Source organism: Nerophis lumbriciformis, linkage group LG03 (assembly GCF_033978685.3).
Source record: "Nerophis lumbriciformis linkage group LG03, RoL_Nlum_v2.1, whole genome shotgun sequence".
Lineage (NCBI taxonomy): Eukaryota > Metazoa > Chordata > Actinopteri > Syngnathiformes > Syngnathidae > Nerophis > Nerophis lumbriciformis.
In genome coordinates this window covers 39,541,519-39,557,221 of record NC_084550.2, presented here as the reverse complement: position 1 = coordinate 39,557,221, position 15,703 = coordinate 39,541,519, and the positions used below count along the sequence as shown (strand labels likewise).

Below are 15,703 nucleotides of genomic sequence, written 5' to 3'. Positions count from 1 at the left end.
GCATTCAGTGGAATACAGACGTGCACACTGTGGTCATACCAGCAGCACATTTGTCTCAAACCTGACATAACAATTTAATCTTATTATTATAATCAAGTGACAGTAGTCTTTTTCAAGAGATTATTTTCTAATATATGTGATTTGGCCCACTTATATATTCTTTTTTTTTAATCAGCAATGCACTATAGTATTTTATGCCTGGGTGGGGGTCCTGCTTTGGAAATATTGTGTACCCCTTTCAGAGATCACATTTAGTTCCCCTTAAAACATTCACATGTTGCATGAGATGAAGTGTTTATTAACTTTCTGTCCTTAAAATAAATATTTTTAGTAGCAATTCTGTAGTCCTGTAACATCATTTCATGATTAATATTCAAAAAATAACATTCTTAACAAATGACAGTAGAATAAGCACACTGATTGAGGAGTCATAGTAAAACGACCTGAAATTTACACTTTACGTGTAGTGTTGGAGTTGTCCAACTTTTTGCGTGGCCATAAACGCACCAGTGGCTAATTGCAATAGTGCAGGGGTCGGCAACCTTTACCACTCAAAGAGCCATTTTGACCAGTTTCACAAATTAAAGAAAATAATGGGAGCCACAAAAATCTTTTGAAATTTAAAATGAAATAACACTGCTAACAAAGTTTTTTTTTGCTTTGTGCTATGTATAAACCAAGGGTCTCAGACACGCGGCCCTCACCTTAATATGAAAATTGAATGTTAGTGCGGCCCGCGAGTTTTATATGAATGGCGCTTGACAGCGTCATATTTGTCAACCCTCTCGATTTTTCCGGCAGACTACGAATTTCAGGGCAAGTATTCTCTCGAACGTGCAGCATTTAGTGCCCACTACATCCAACGTGCAGGCCCAGCCGCACATTGTATGGTACTTCTGCTTGCTCACGTAAGTGACAGCAAGGCATACTTGGTCAACAACCACACAGGTTACACTGACGGTATAAAAAACTTTAACACTCTTACTAATAATGCGCCACACTGTGAACCCACATCAAACAAGAATGACAAACACATTTCGGGAGAACATCTGCACCGTAACACAACATAAACACAACAGAACAAATACCCAGAATCCCATGCAGCCCTAACTCTTCCGGGATACATTATACACCCCCGCTACCAAACCCCGCCCACCTCAGCCGACGCACGGGGGGGGGGGGGGGGGGGGGGGGGTTGATGTGTGAGGGAGCAGGGTTGGGGTGGGGGCGGGGTTTGGTGGTAGCAGGGGTGTATAATGTAGGGCTGCATGGGATTCTGGGTATTTGTTCTGTTGTGTTTATGTTGTGTTAAGGTGCAGATGTTCTCCCGAAATGTGTTTGTCATTCTTGTTTGGTTTTGGTTCAAAGTGTGGCGCATTATTAGTAAGAGTGTTAAAGTTGTTTTATATGGCCACCGCCAGTGTAATCTGTGTGGCTGTTGACCAAGTATGCCTTGCTGTCCCTTGCATGCGCAAGGCTGGGCTGGCACGCTGTTAATACAGATTGTAGAGGGCGCTAAATGCTGTAACATCATGGCACGCCCTTATTATTATTGTTAGGGTGAAAATCGGAGAAAATTAATCCCGGGAGTTTTCTGCGAGAGACACCGAAATCCGGAAATCTCCCGTGAAAATCGGGAGGGTCGGCAAGTATGCAGCTGAGCCGCATCAGAGTGATAAAAGAGCCGCATGCGGCTCCGGAGCCGCGGGTTGCCGACCCCTGCAATAGTGTATGTGTTGGTGCAGGTGAGAGAGAGAGCAAGCAGCTGCTGTTGATATAACGGATGACAAAGGGTTGCTTTTGGCTTGGTTTGTACGGTAGACAATGACTAGTTTTGCTAGATAAAAGTATTTTACGCATTGTTTTGGTGTGGTTATAGCCGACAAACAATTTCGCTAAATAAAGGGACCGATGGAATTCCTGTCCTCCTTTAAGTGTCTCCACAGACGTTACAATAATTTAAGTGTTGACAAACATTGTTTTATCTGTTGTGGCCGCCTTTCGCATACTTGCCAACCTTGAGACCTCCGATTTCGGGAGGTAGGGGGTGGGGGCGTGGTCGGGGGTGGGGCGGGGCGTGGTTAGGAGGGGAGGAGTATATTGACAGCTAGAATTCACCAAGTCAAGTATTTCATATATATATATATATATATATATATATATATATATATATATATATATATACATATATATATATATATATACATCCTGAAAATATGCAAAAAAAACTGTGTTTAGATAATTGATACTTCAAACTTGCATAAATAAATATTAAGGAATATAACATTGCTTGGCTTCTGAGAGTGTCAAAATGTAATGAATAAAATGCTAAAGTTGTTGATAAACAAGCAATTATTTTAATAATTAAATATGGTCATTTTAAATGAATTATTATGATAATTTAAAATCAATTATTTCAAATATGTTTATTTTAATGTATAATTCTATGGCTGGATGTAATAAGGAGTCACAAATAAATACAAATAAAAATACAATTAATTTTGATGTTTTTAGCAAAATATAGTAAACATTTATTTCGTTTTTTTTTTTTTTTTAATTAATCGGGAGATTTTCGGGAGAATATTTGTCCCAGGAGGTTTTCGGGAGAGGCGCTGAATTTCGGGAGTCTCCCGGAAAATTTCGGGAGGGTTGGCAAGTATGGCCTTTCGTCACCTGTTACTCACAGTTGCATTGCAATATCATACAAAACAAACTATTTGTCTATTTTGTTTCGAGTGGTATTTGATTTTGTGCGCGGCATAGAATTGTGTGCAGAGGACTCGTGAGCAGTGCGCAATAGAGGGAACGTTGCTCAGATTGGTTGAAAAACACTGGTCTCGATGTGTGTGACTCTTCAATCGTGTGATGTAGTAGCAGCGGGCGGCCAGCAGGGGTCAGAACTCACCCACGACTGCCCGCACTGGACGTCCTCCGGCTCAAGGAGGTCTTGTGTTTGAGCTGCGACTTCATGATGATGTCATGTTTGTGCTTGAGGTCAAGTAGGATGCTTCGAAACTCCTCGTCCTCACACAGGTCTGAAAAGACGAAGAGCGAGATGAAAGCCGACTGGACAAGACGGGATGGACCGAGAAGTCTCTACCGATGGGCGTCTCGTCCAGGAAGGTCTTGGCGTTGAGACTGGCTCCGTGAGACACCAGCAGCTCAGCGAGGTGCATCTGAAAGGACAAAGGACTTGAGGCGGACTCTAAGTCCATCTGCTGGTGGTCTCTCTCACCTGACCCCAGCACACTGCGGCGTGGAGCGGCTGCCACCCGTCCGAGTCCCTCAGGTCCATGCCGGCGCCTCCTTCCAGCAGCAGCTCGGCAGCCTGCATGAAGCCGTTTGCCGCTGCGATGTGCAGCTGCGACCAAAACACTCATCAATTTTGTCTTTTCTCACATTCTTCACAAGTGTTGCTCTAAAGCCGACCACGCAGGAAGGAAACTTGTCGCTTTGTCTACATCCCAAGCGTAGAACAAAAGATTAGTCTTACATAACTTCCTGCCTGGATTTTGCCAAAGACTCTAGCGGGCTCAGTTTTTGATTGACCATGCACCATGAAGACTAACCAAAGACTTGTAAAGAACATAATGTCATGGCTGTCTTGAGTTTCCAATCATTTCTACAACTCTTATTTTTTTGTGATAGAGTGATTGGAGCACATACTTGATGGTTGCAAAAAACATTCATGAAGTTTGGTTCTTTTATGAATTTATTATGGGTCAAAAGTATACATTAATTATTAATATTTGCTTACATGTCCCTTGGCAAGTTTCACTGCAATAAGGCACTTTTGGTAGCCATCCACAAGCTTCTGGTTGACCACTCCTCTTGACAAAATTGGTGCAATTCAGCTAAATGTGTTGGTTTTCTGAAATAGAGGCCTTTAATCACAGGAACACCAGACCTACCGTCAAGCATGATGGTGGTAGTATTATGCTCTGGGCCTGTTTTGCTGCCAATGGAACTGGTGCTTTAAATGGGACAATGAAAAAGGAGGATTACCGTATTTTCCGCACTATAAGGCGCACCTTCAATGAATGGCATATTTCACAACTTTGTTCATATATAAGGCGCACCGGATTACAAACCCCATTTCGATATGAGTTGGGAAATTTGCTAAGATGTAAATATAAACGGAATACAATGATTTGCGAATCATTTTCAACCCATATTCAGTTGAATATGCTACAAAGACAACATATTTGATGTTCAAACTGATAAACATTTTTTTTTTTTTGCAAATGATCATTAACTTTAGAATTTGATGCCAGCAACACGTGACAAAGAAGTTGGGAAAGGTGGCAATAAATACTGATAAAGTTGAGGAATGCTCATCAAAGACTTATTTGGAACATCCCACAGGTGAACAGGCAAATTGGGAACAGGTGGGTGCCATGATTGGGTATACAAGTAGGTTCCATGAAATGCTCAGTCATTCACAAACAAGGATGGGGTGAGGGTCACCACTTTGTCAACAAATGCGTGAGCAAATTGTTGAACAGTTTAAGAAAAACATTTCTCAACCAGCTATTGCAAGGAATTTAGGGATTTCACCATCTACGGTCTGTAATATCATCAAAGGGATCAGAGACTCTGGAGAAATCACTGCACGTAAGCAGCTAAGCCCGTGACCTTCGATCCCTCAGGCTGTACTGCATCAACAAGCGACATCAGTGTGTAAAGGGTATCACCACATGGGCTCAGGAACACTTCAGAAACCCACTGTCAGTAACTACAGTTGGTCGCTACATCTGTAAGTGCATGTTAAAACGCTCCTATGCAAGGCGAACACCGTTTATCAACAACACCCAGAAGCGCCGTCGGCTTCGCTGGGCCTGAGCTCATCTAAGATGGACTGATACAAAGTGGAAAAGTGTTCTGTGGTCTGACGAGTCCACATTTCAAATTGTTTTTGGAAACTGTGGACGTCGTGTCCTCCGGACTAAAGAGGAAAAGAACCATCCGGATTGTTATAGGCGCAAAGTTGAAAAGCCAGCATCTGTGATGGTATGGGGGTGTATTAGTGCCCAATACATGGGTAACTTACACATCTGTGAAGGCACCATTAATGCTGAAAGGTACATACAGGTTTTGGAGCAACATATGTTGCCATCCAAGCAACGTTACCATGGACGCCCCTGCTTATTTCAGCAAGACAATGCCAAGCCACGTGTTACATCAACGTGGCTTCATAGTAAAAGAGAGCGGGTACTAGACTGGCCTGCCTGTAGTCTAGACCTGTCTCCCATTGAAAATGTGTGGCGCATTATGAAGCCTAAAATGCCACAACGGAGACCCCCGGACTGTTGAACAACTTAAGCTGTACATCAAGCAAGAATGGGAAAGAATTCCACCTGAGAAGCTTAAAAAATGTGTCTCCTCAGTTCCCAAACGTTTACTGAGTGTTGTTAAAAGGAAAGGCCATGTAACACAGTGGTGAACATGCCCTTTCCCAACTACTTTGGCACGTGTTACAGCCATGAAATTCTAAGTTAATTATTATTTGCAATAATAAACGCAATAATAAAGTAGGTCAGTTTGAACTTCAAATATCTTGTCTTTGTAGTGCAATCAATTGAAAATGAGTTGAAAAGGATTTGCAAATCATTGTATTCCGTTTATATTTACATCTTTCCCAACTCATATGGAAACGGGGTGTTACGTCTTGGACGCATGGTTGAGATTGTCGTGTTCCTTCCAAGGCAGAAGACAAGCAGGAGGAGTGTGCAGGTAGGATTAAGTATTTTTAATAAATAAAAGGCAGGACAAAAATATGAAACTGAGGACGCTAGCAAGCGTGGAGCTAAACAAAAACCAAAATGTCACCAAGGGTGATAAACAAGGAATGCTAGCGTGCACAAACTTACTATGAGGAGAAAACCAGAGGAAACGTAAATGTTGCATAAAGCAAACATTGACCCAGCACTTACTGCTGGGTGACAGGAAACTATAAAGGGGAGTGATTAGCCAAAACACCTGGTGGAAACACTAATTGCCAAAACTAAGACAGGTGAGGAGAATCAGTGCCCATGGAAACCAGCAGTAAACAAAGAAAGAGTGTGCACCCAGGAAACAGACTAAAGCAGAAACATAACCGACATAAATCATGCCATGATCCGGGTAACGGATCATGACATAACCCCCCCCTTAAGGGACGGATCCCAGACGTCCCAAACAAGAATCCCCTCCCCTACAAAAAAACCCCCCCAGAAAGTCAAAAGTCACGGGAGGGTGGAGGGTGGACTTGGTGGTGGGCCGCCAGGCCATGTGTCCCCGAAGCCACCGGGGACAAGTCAGGTGGCGGCGGCGGGTAGATTGTCGCCGCCATCGTCGAGGCGGGCGACCTCGGAACGGCCATGTCTGTGGTCGTTGAGGAGGCGGACGAGACTGGCGCCAGAACCTCAGCAGTCTTTGAGTCCTGTACCAAAGTCTGGGGCGTCGCTGCTGTTGGCGCCAAAGGCGTCCATGAAAAGTCCAGAAACGACAAGGTGGGCGGCGCCATAGTGCGGCCCGCTGGACAAGAGGAGGTGGGCGGCGCCGAGGTGCGGCCCGCCGGACACGAGGAGGTGGGCGGCGCCGTGCTGCGGCCCGCTGGACACGAGGTGGGTACATCGTAGGCGAGGCAGGCGCAGGAGGCGTCGTCGCCGTGGTAACAGGAAGCGTCGTCGCCGTGGAAACAGGAAGCGTCGTCGCCGTGGATACAGGAAGCGTCGTCGCCGTGGATACAGGAAGCGTCGTCGCCGTGGATACAGGAAGCGTCGTCGCCGTGGATACAGGAAGCGTCGTCACCGTGGAAACAGGAAGCGTCGTCGCCGTGGAAACAGGAAGCGTCGTCGCCGTGGAAACAGGAAGCGTCGTCGCCGTGGAAACAGGAAGCGCCGCCGCGGAAACAGGAAGCGTCGTCGCCTTGGAAACAGGAAGCGTCGTCGCCGTGGAAACAGGAAGCGTCGTCGCCGTGGAAACAGGAGGCGTCGTCGCCGTGGAAACAGGAGGCGTCGTCGCCGTGGAAACAGGAGGCGTCGTCGCCGTGGAAACAGGAAGCGCCGTCGCCATGGAAGCAGGAGGCGTCGTCGCCGTGGAAACAGGAAGCGCCGTCGCCATGGAAGCAGGAGGCGCCGTCGGCGTGGGCGGAGCCAGAGGCGGAGCAGGCGGATCGTCTGTCGGCGTGGGCGGAGCCAGAGGCGGAGCAGGCGGCTCGTCTGTCGGCGTGGGCGGAGCCAGAGGCGGAGCAGGCGGCTCGTCTGTCGGCGTGGGCGGAGCAGGCGGCTCGTCTGTCGGCGTGGGCGGAGCCAGAGGCGGAGCAGGCGGCTCGTCTGTCGGCGTGGGTGGAGCCAGAGGCGGAGCAGGCGGCTCGTCTGTCAGCGTGGGCGGAGCCAGAGGCGGAGCAGGCGGCTCGTCTGTCGGCGTGGGCGGAGCCAGAGGCGAATCAGGCAACGGAGTATCTGCGGGTGGTGGATGTCTGAGCTGGACTGCTGTGTTGGCCGTAGGGGGAATCATCACCTGCAGTGCGGAGAGTATACTTCCCATCTGTCTCTCCAAAGCACCAAGGCGGGCGTCTTGGCGTTCCGCTATGGCGTTGACGCAAGCCCCAAGAACGCCAAACTGTTCCTCTTGTTGTCCAAGTTGTTTGTCCTGTTGGTGCAATGCCCATTTTACTGGGTCGGTCTCTGCGGGGTCTCTTGTGCTTTGCAGCGCTGGAGCAGGAGGTGGAGAGGATGGCGTTTGCAGGACCACCAGGGTTGATGGTGGCGTCAGAGTGGCAGGCGTCCGGGCTGTCGGTGTGGGAGGAGCCAGGGGAGTGGGCGGAGTGTTCTCTGCTGATTGGGATTGTTCCTCCAGTTGCAGTTCAATAAGTACCTTGCGGTACCACTCATCCACCCAAGCCGGACTGTACTTCTCTGGCGGGTCCAACTTGCTTTGTGGCACTGGAGCAGGAAGTAGGGCGGAAGCAGACAGCGCCCCCGCTGGAGGAGAGGCAGGCAGCATCCTCAGTGGAATGAGGTCTGCTTGCCCCGCTGACACGCTACCAGCACTGCCCCCCCCCTCAGGAAGCAGATTCCTGATGCTAGATGGAGCTGGTGGGGGGAGCGCTTGTTCGGCGGGAGCAGAGGGCACGGGCGGGTGGGCTCTAGGAAGCCTGGAAGCTGGCCTTGTGCGTGTGCGCCGCTGGCGCCTTTCTGGACAGTTGCCAGCAGGTGGTGTCTGAGGGGAGGAGAAGCCGCACGGGAAGAGCCTGGCAGACAATGTTGAGGGCAAAGTGTCCGTGTTGTACCCCTTCTGCTCCTGCGCTGAGCTGGCCCGCTGCCGTAGCCTTCGCGTACCAGGTGGGGTGGACGACATCCGGGTGGCTTGAGAGTGGGGGAGGAAGCGGGTCTCTGCTTCCGACAACTTCGCCATAAGCTGCCCCCATGCTACCATGGCGTCGGCCGGAAGGTCTTCCTCGGACAGCTCGGCTTCGTCCTCGTCTTCCCATGGCTGCGTGTCCGCTCTGAGCTCCAGGAGGATGTCTTGCTTGTCTTTGTTGGACAGGAACACTTCGTCTGGCTGGGTCAATCTGTTACGTCTTGGACGCATGGTTGAGATTGTCGTGTTCCTTCCAAGGCAGAAGACAAGCAGGAGGAGTGTGCAGGTAGGATTAAGTATTTTTAATAAATAAAAGGCAGGACAAAAATATGAAACTGAGGACGCTAGCAAGCGTGGAGCTAAACAAAAACCAAAATGTCACCAAGGGTGATAAACAAGGAATGCTAGCGTGCACAAACTTACTATGAGGAGAAAACCAGAGGAAACGTAAATGTTGCATAAAGCAAACATTGACCCAGCACTTACTGCTGGGTGACAGGAAACTATAAAGGGGAGTGATTAGCCAAAACACCTGGTGGAAACACTAATTGCCAAAACTAAGACAGGTGAGGAGAATCAGTGCCCATGGAAACCAGCAGTAAACAAGGAAAGAGTGTGCACCCAGGAAACAGACTAAAGCAGAAACATAACCGACATAAATCATGCCATGATCCGGGTAACGGATCATGACACGGGGTTTGTATAAGGCGCACCTACGCATCCGGTTTGGTGGCTGCAGGATTAGGTCTCTGCTTTTTGCAGATGATGTGGTCCTGATGGCTTCATCTGGCCAGGATCTTCAGCTCTCACTGGATCGGTTCGCAGCCGAGTGTGAAGCGACTGGGATGAGAATCAGCACCTCCAAGTCCGAGTCCATGGTTCTCGCTAGGAAAAGGGTGGAGTGCCATCTCCGGGTTGGGGGAGGAGACCCTGCCCCAAGTGGAGGAGTTCAAGTACCTCAGAGTCTTGTTCACAAGTGAGGGAAGAGTGGATCGTGAGATCGACAGGCGGATCGGTGCGGCGTCTTCAGTAATGCGGACGCTGTATCGATCCGTTGTGGTGAAGAAGGAGCTGAGCCGGAGGGCAAAGCTCTCAATTTACCGGTCGATCTACGTTCCCATCCTCACCTATGGTCATGAGCTTTGGGTTATGACCGAAAGGACAAGATCACGAGTACAAGCGGCCGAAATGAGTTTCCTCCGCCGGGTGGCGGGGCTCTCCCTTAGAGATAGGGTGAGAAGCTCTGCCATCCGGGGGGAGCTCAAAGTAAAGCCACTGCTCCTCCACATCGAGAGGAGCCAGATGAGGTGGTTCGAGCATCTGGTCAGGATGCCACCCGAACGCCGCCCTGGGGAGGTGTTTAGGGCACGTCCGACCGGTAGGAGGCCACGGGGAAGACCCAGGACACGTTGGGAAGACTATGTCTCCCGGCTGGCCTGGGAACTCCTCGGGATCCCCCGGGAGGAGCTGGACGAAGTGGCTGGGGAGAGGGAAGTCTGGGCTTCCCTGCATAGGCTGCTGCCCCCGCGACCCGACCTCGGATAAGCGGAAGAAGATGGATGGATGGATGGACCTACGCATCCATCAGATGGAGCTGCGCTAAAGGGAATGTCAGCAAAACAGTCAGATAGGTCAGTCAAACTTTATTAATAGATTACAAACCAGCGTTCTGACAACGCCGTTCACTCCCAAAATGAATAAACAGCTGTTTCATTATTTTCCCCCAAGGTAAAGTCAGTGATGTTTTGTTTATCTTTTAACAACAGCAAAGTATAACATGTAGTGCAACATTTATATCACATAGTGGAGGGGAACTATTCCCTGATTCAATAAACACGTAAAAACAGTGATACTGTTACGGTAAATCAAAGGTTAGTGCAATCACAATATAGTAACACTCCAAATAGTGCAGAGCAATAACAATATATCAGTTGCTCAAACGTTAATGTCACACAACACAACACACAAAATAAACATGTAAAGCTCACTTTATGAAGTTATTCCTCATCCACGAATCCCTCAAATTCTTCTTCTTCAGTGTCCGAATTAAACAGTTGGTTGGATACGGCATCCGTCGAGTCAGTGTCACTGCTGCTCTATTCCCGTGTTCTACTGCGTGACTGATCGTCTTAAGTTTAAACTCTGCGTCGTAAGCGTGTCTCTTAATAGGAGCCATTTTGGGGTCTTTACCAGTGATGTGCGGTGAGGTTGATGGCTGGTGAGGCACTGACTTCATCACAGTCAGATTTACAAACATATGAACCCTAAAGAGTATCTTATTCACCATTTGATTGGCAGCAGTTAACGGGTTATGTTTAAAAGCTCATACCAGCATTCTTCCCTGCTTAGCACTCAGCATCAAGGCTTGGAATTGGGGGTTAAATGACCAAAAATGATTCCCAGGCGCGGCGCCGCTGCTGCCCACTGCTCCCGTCACCTCCCAGGGGGTAATCAAGGGGATGGGTCAAATGCAGAGGACACATTTCATGACACCTAGTGTGTGTGTGACAATCATTGGTACTTAAACTTAACTTTAACTTTACACATACAAACTGTAGCACACAAAAAAGCACATTTAATAAAAAAAAACGTTATTATGGTCTTACCTTTACTTAGAAATTAAGTCCATGCGCCGCAACTAAAGCCCTCACTTAAACTGTCCACGTGCAAGATTGAATCTATTTAAAAAAGTGTAACCGAGGGTTTATAAATGTCGCCTATACTGTATGAAACTACAAAATAACAAACACGGAGGCTCCAGTTTACACGAGGACCACTTTATTTACCTTCTTTCAAAAACCTCTGCAACGTGACATCACTTCCGCTCTTAGCGCCTTCAAAATAAGAGCTCAAGGCATATACTGTATAACAGCGCATAACAGGAACTTAACATCACAAAGAGGAAAGCCCAAGAAAATAGGTTACAAAAGTTATTTAATAAGAAGCCAAAAAGTGCAAAAACAATAATGTTCGTGTTGGAGGAGTTGTGAATTAGATACACCTGCAGTCTGTAGGTGTATCTAATGTTGTGTCCCTGCAGTCATTCACAACTCCTCCAACACGAACATTATTGTTTTTGCATTTTTTGGCTTCTTATGAAATAATTTTTTTAAATAGATTCAATCTTGCACGTGGAAAGTTTAAGTGTGGGCTTTAGTTGATATAACAATTCTACGGCGGGGGTGCAGGAGGCAAGCCTCAGCCAGTGCATCTTTTGCAGCCGTTTTATGATCGCTCAGCACAAGAAATACTTTACACACATACAGTTGTTGACAAAATACACTGTACATTATATACCTCAGCTAACTAAACTATGGAAATGTATAATATAGTTCATATAGCAATACGGTCTCACTGCACAGCAGGCCAGCAGTTAGCCGAGTCATTGCGCAATCCATGTTGAGGCACTGAGTGACGTGCCTCAACTGGCTGCTGTTCACCGCACCGTCTCTTCTCAGTATTTGAACGGCAAATGTGAAAATTCAGCGATTTTGAATAAAAATAATCTAAAACTGGTGAAGTTAAATGGAAAATAACTTTATAGTATAATCACTGGATACATATAACAATTACATTTTTTTTGTTGCTTTTTACATTTTTCTTCTTTCCATGATGGCAGGTGAGGCCCTGCCTCTAGTGACTGCACGTCACTGGTCTTTACGTAAACAAACAAATGGAAATCAAAACGCCACGCCTCGCGCAGTCATATATCCCAGCATGCACCGCGCGCTTCTTCTTCTTCTACGGGTGCGGCTGCTTACCGTAGAAAAAGAATTTGGCGGCTGCTTACCGCAGTAGCGAGACCTAAACTTTACGAAAATGAAGTTTAGGTTTGTTGTGGCTCAATATTGGTCCATATATAAGGCGCACCGGATTATAAGGCGCACTGTCAGCTTTAGACCAAATTGGAGATTTTTAGGTGCGCCTTATAGTGCGGAAAATACGGTACCTCCAAATTCTTCAGGACAAGTTAAAATCATCAGTTGGGTCTTGGGCGCAGTTGGGTGTTCCAACAGGACAATGACCCCAAACACATGTTAAAAGTGGTAAAGGAATGTCTAAATCAGACTAAAATTAAGGTTTTAGAATGGCCTTTACAAAGTTCTGACTTAAACGTGTGGACAATGCTGAAGAAACAAGTCCATGTCAGAAAACCAACATATTTAGCTGAACTGCACCAATTTTGTCAAGAGGAGTGGTCAAAATTCAAGCAGAAGCTTGTGGATGGCTACCAAAAGCGCCTTATTGCAGTGAAACTTGCCAAGGGACATGTAAGCAAATATTAACATTGCTGTATGTATACTTTTGACCCAGCACATTTGCTCACATTTTCAGTAGACCCATAATAAATTCATAAAATAACCAAACTTCATGAATGTTTTTTGTGACCAACAAGTATGTGCTCCAATCACTCTATCACAAAAACATAAGAGTTGTAGAAATGATTGGAAACTCAAGACAGCCATGACATTATGTTCTTTACAAGTGGATGTAAACTTTTGATCGCGACTCATGTTCCAAATGCAACAGGACGCTTCAGCTTTAGTTGCATTTCTCTTTAAGTCCTGCAGGCATACTTGCCGACCTTGAGACCTCCGATTTCGGGAGGTGAGGGGGTGGGGGGCGTAGTTGGGGCGGAGGCGTGGTTGGGGGCGTGGTTAAGAGGGGAGGAGTATATTTACAGCTAGAATTCACCAAGTCAAGTATTTCATATATATATATATATATATATACATATATATATATATATAAGAAATACTTGACTTTCAGTGAATTCTAGCTATATATATATATATATATATATATATATATATATATATATATATATATATATATATATATATATATATATATATAAGAGAAATTGAATTTCAGTGTTCATTTATTTACACATATACACACACATAACACTCATCTACTCATTGTTGAGTTAAGGGTTGAATTGTCCATCCTTGTTCTATTCTCTGTCACTATTTTTCTAACCATGCTGAACACCCTCTCTGATGATGCATTCTGCTTCGTCTCCTTGTGTGCGCAGTTGTGCACTGCACTCTCTAAAAGCCCTAGGTATTATTGTCACGTATGCATGTACAGTAGATGGCAGTATTGTCCTGTTTAAGAGTGTCACAACATTGCCGTTTACGACAGACGAACTGCTTTACGGTAGAGGAAAACGTGACTGCTGTTGTGTGTTGTTGCCGCGCTGGGAGGATGTTAATGAAACTGCCTAACAATAAACCCACATAAGAAACCTCGATCATTCTACAGTTATAACGTGATTGGGCAGGCACGCTGTTTATATTGTGGGAAAGCGGACGTGAAAACAGGCTGTCGACACGTCACTCAGGTCCGCCTGAATTTCGGGAGATTTTCGGGGGAAAATTTGTCCCGGGAGGTTTTCGGGAGAGGCGCTGAATTTCGGGAGTCTCCCGGAAAATCCGGGATGGTTGGCAAGTATGCCCGCAGGGGCCTTTTTTTACAACCATTGGAAGGTTTAACACAGTGGTGCCCAAACTTCTTCCCCTGAGGGCCACAGACTGACCAATCAAAAGATGCTTGGGCCATTTTGGTAGTTTTCACCTTTAAAACCAGTACAATGTATAGATCATTAAAAAAAAAACAACCAAAAAATGCAATTTCGGTAGAAATTTTGTGTGAAGGCTGAACAGCCAAAGCCAAACTGAAATGCTAACAGTTAGCATGCTGGTCAGATGGCGTCAAGCAACAAAAAATATTAGCTAAAATAGATAGCATGCTCAGAGTACTATTTTAGCATGGTTACAATTAGCATTAGTGGAATACCAAAATATACTTAGATGTATGCTTGATAAATTAGCTAAGGAAATATGAATTTACATACAGGTTTTGGAGCAACACATGTTGCCATCCAAGCAACGTTATCATGGACGCCCCTGCTTATTTCAGCAAGACAATGCCAAGCCACATGTTACAACAGCGTGGCTTCATAGTAAAAAGAGTGCGGGTACTAGACTGGCCTGCCTGTAGTCCAGACCTGTCTCCCATTGAAAATGTGTGGCGCAATATGAAGCCTAAAATAGCAGAAGGGAGACTGTTGAACAACTTAAGCTGTACATCAAGCAAGAATGGGAAATAATTCCACTTCAAAAATGTGTCTCCTCAGTTCCCAAACGTTTACTGAGTGTTGTTAAAAGGAAAGGCCATGTAACACAGCGGTAAAAAATGCCCCTGTGACAACTTTGATTATTTGCAAAAAAAAATGAAGTTTCTCAGTGTGAACATTAAGTATCTTGTCTTTGCAGTCTATTCAATTGAATATAAGTTGAAAAGGATTTGCAAATCATTGTATTCTGTTTTTATTTACCATTTACACAAAGTGACAACTTTACTGGTTTTGGGTTTTGTACTTTGTCACTGAAGAAAAAGTGAAAGCATGTGTAAAAGTGTGTCTCACCAGTGTGGCTCCTTGAGAGTCCTGCTGATTGACCTCCTCTCCCAACCTTACTAGCTCTTGGATATCTCCCAGCATCCTCCTCTCTGTTGAAGCTCGTGTCTCGTTGATCATCTCCTGGGTGATGCCTGCCGGTCCAATCACACACAAACATATTTAAATGTTTTTATCTCAACACATTGCAAATGTTTGCAGAGCTGAACAGTTTTTAGACTTTCACAAGAGGCTTCTGTAAAATGTTATGACATCATTTTTTAAATGTTTTTAGATGTTTACCGGACTTTATTTTTAGATGTTTTTAGATGTTTACAGGACTTTATTTTTTAGATGTTTTTAGATGTTTACAATACTTTGTTTTTAGATGTTTACAGGACTTTATTTTTAGATTTTTTTTTACATGTTTACAAGGCTTTATTTTTAGATGTTTACAGGACTTTATTTTTTACATATTTTTAAATGTTTACAGGACTTTATATTTAGATGTTTTTAGATGTTTACAAGACTTTATTTTTAGATGTTTACAGGACTTTATTTTTAGATTTTTTTTTACATGTTTACAAGACTTTATTTATAGATGTTTACAGGACTTTATTTTTACATATATTTTAGATGTTTACAGGACTTTATTTTTTACATATTTTTAGATGTTTACAGGACTTTATTTTTACATATTTTTAGATGTTTACAGGACTTTATTTTTAGATGTTTTTAGAAGTTTACAAGACTTTATTTTTAGATATTTTTAGATGTTTACAATACTTTATTTTTTACATGTTAGGTGTTTACAGGACTTTATTGGACATGTTTTTAGATGTTCATAGGACTTTATTTGTACATGTTTTTAGATGTTTACAGGACTTCATTGTTTACATATTTTTAGATGTTTACAACACTTTAATTTTTAGATGTTTACAGGATTTTATTTTC

General features: G+C 45.0%; 1 protein-coding gene across 6 annotated transcripts in view; it reads right to left on the bottom strand.

The window, feature by feature from the left end:
- ppp1r16b (protein phosphatase 1, regulatory subunit 16B) overlaps positions 1 to 15,703 on the bottom strand; it is a 276,451-nt gene that overhangs the window by 29,570 nt on the left and 231,178 nt on the right. For all 6 annotated transcript variants that reach the window (XR_012050324.1, XR_012050325.1, XR_012050323.1 and 3 more), the window contains exons 6-9: positions 14,780 to 14,904; positions 3,236 to 3,361; positions 3,101 to 3,176; positions 2,906 to 3,035 (exon numbers count right to left, since the gene is read on the bottom strand). Coding sequence is in view for 2 of the 6 variants with exons in the window: in XM_061937730.1 (XP_061793714.1) it covers positions 2,906 to 3,035; positions 3,101 to 3,176; positions 3,236 to 3,361; positions 14,780 to 14,904 (457 nt within the window). In the remaining 4 variants the exon portion in view is untranslated. The remainder of the gene's footprint in view (positions 1 to 2,905; positions 3,036 to 3,100; positions 3,177 to 3,235; positions 3,362 to 14,779; positions 14,905 to 15,703) is intronic.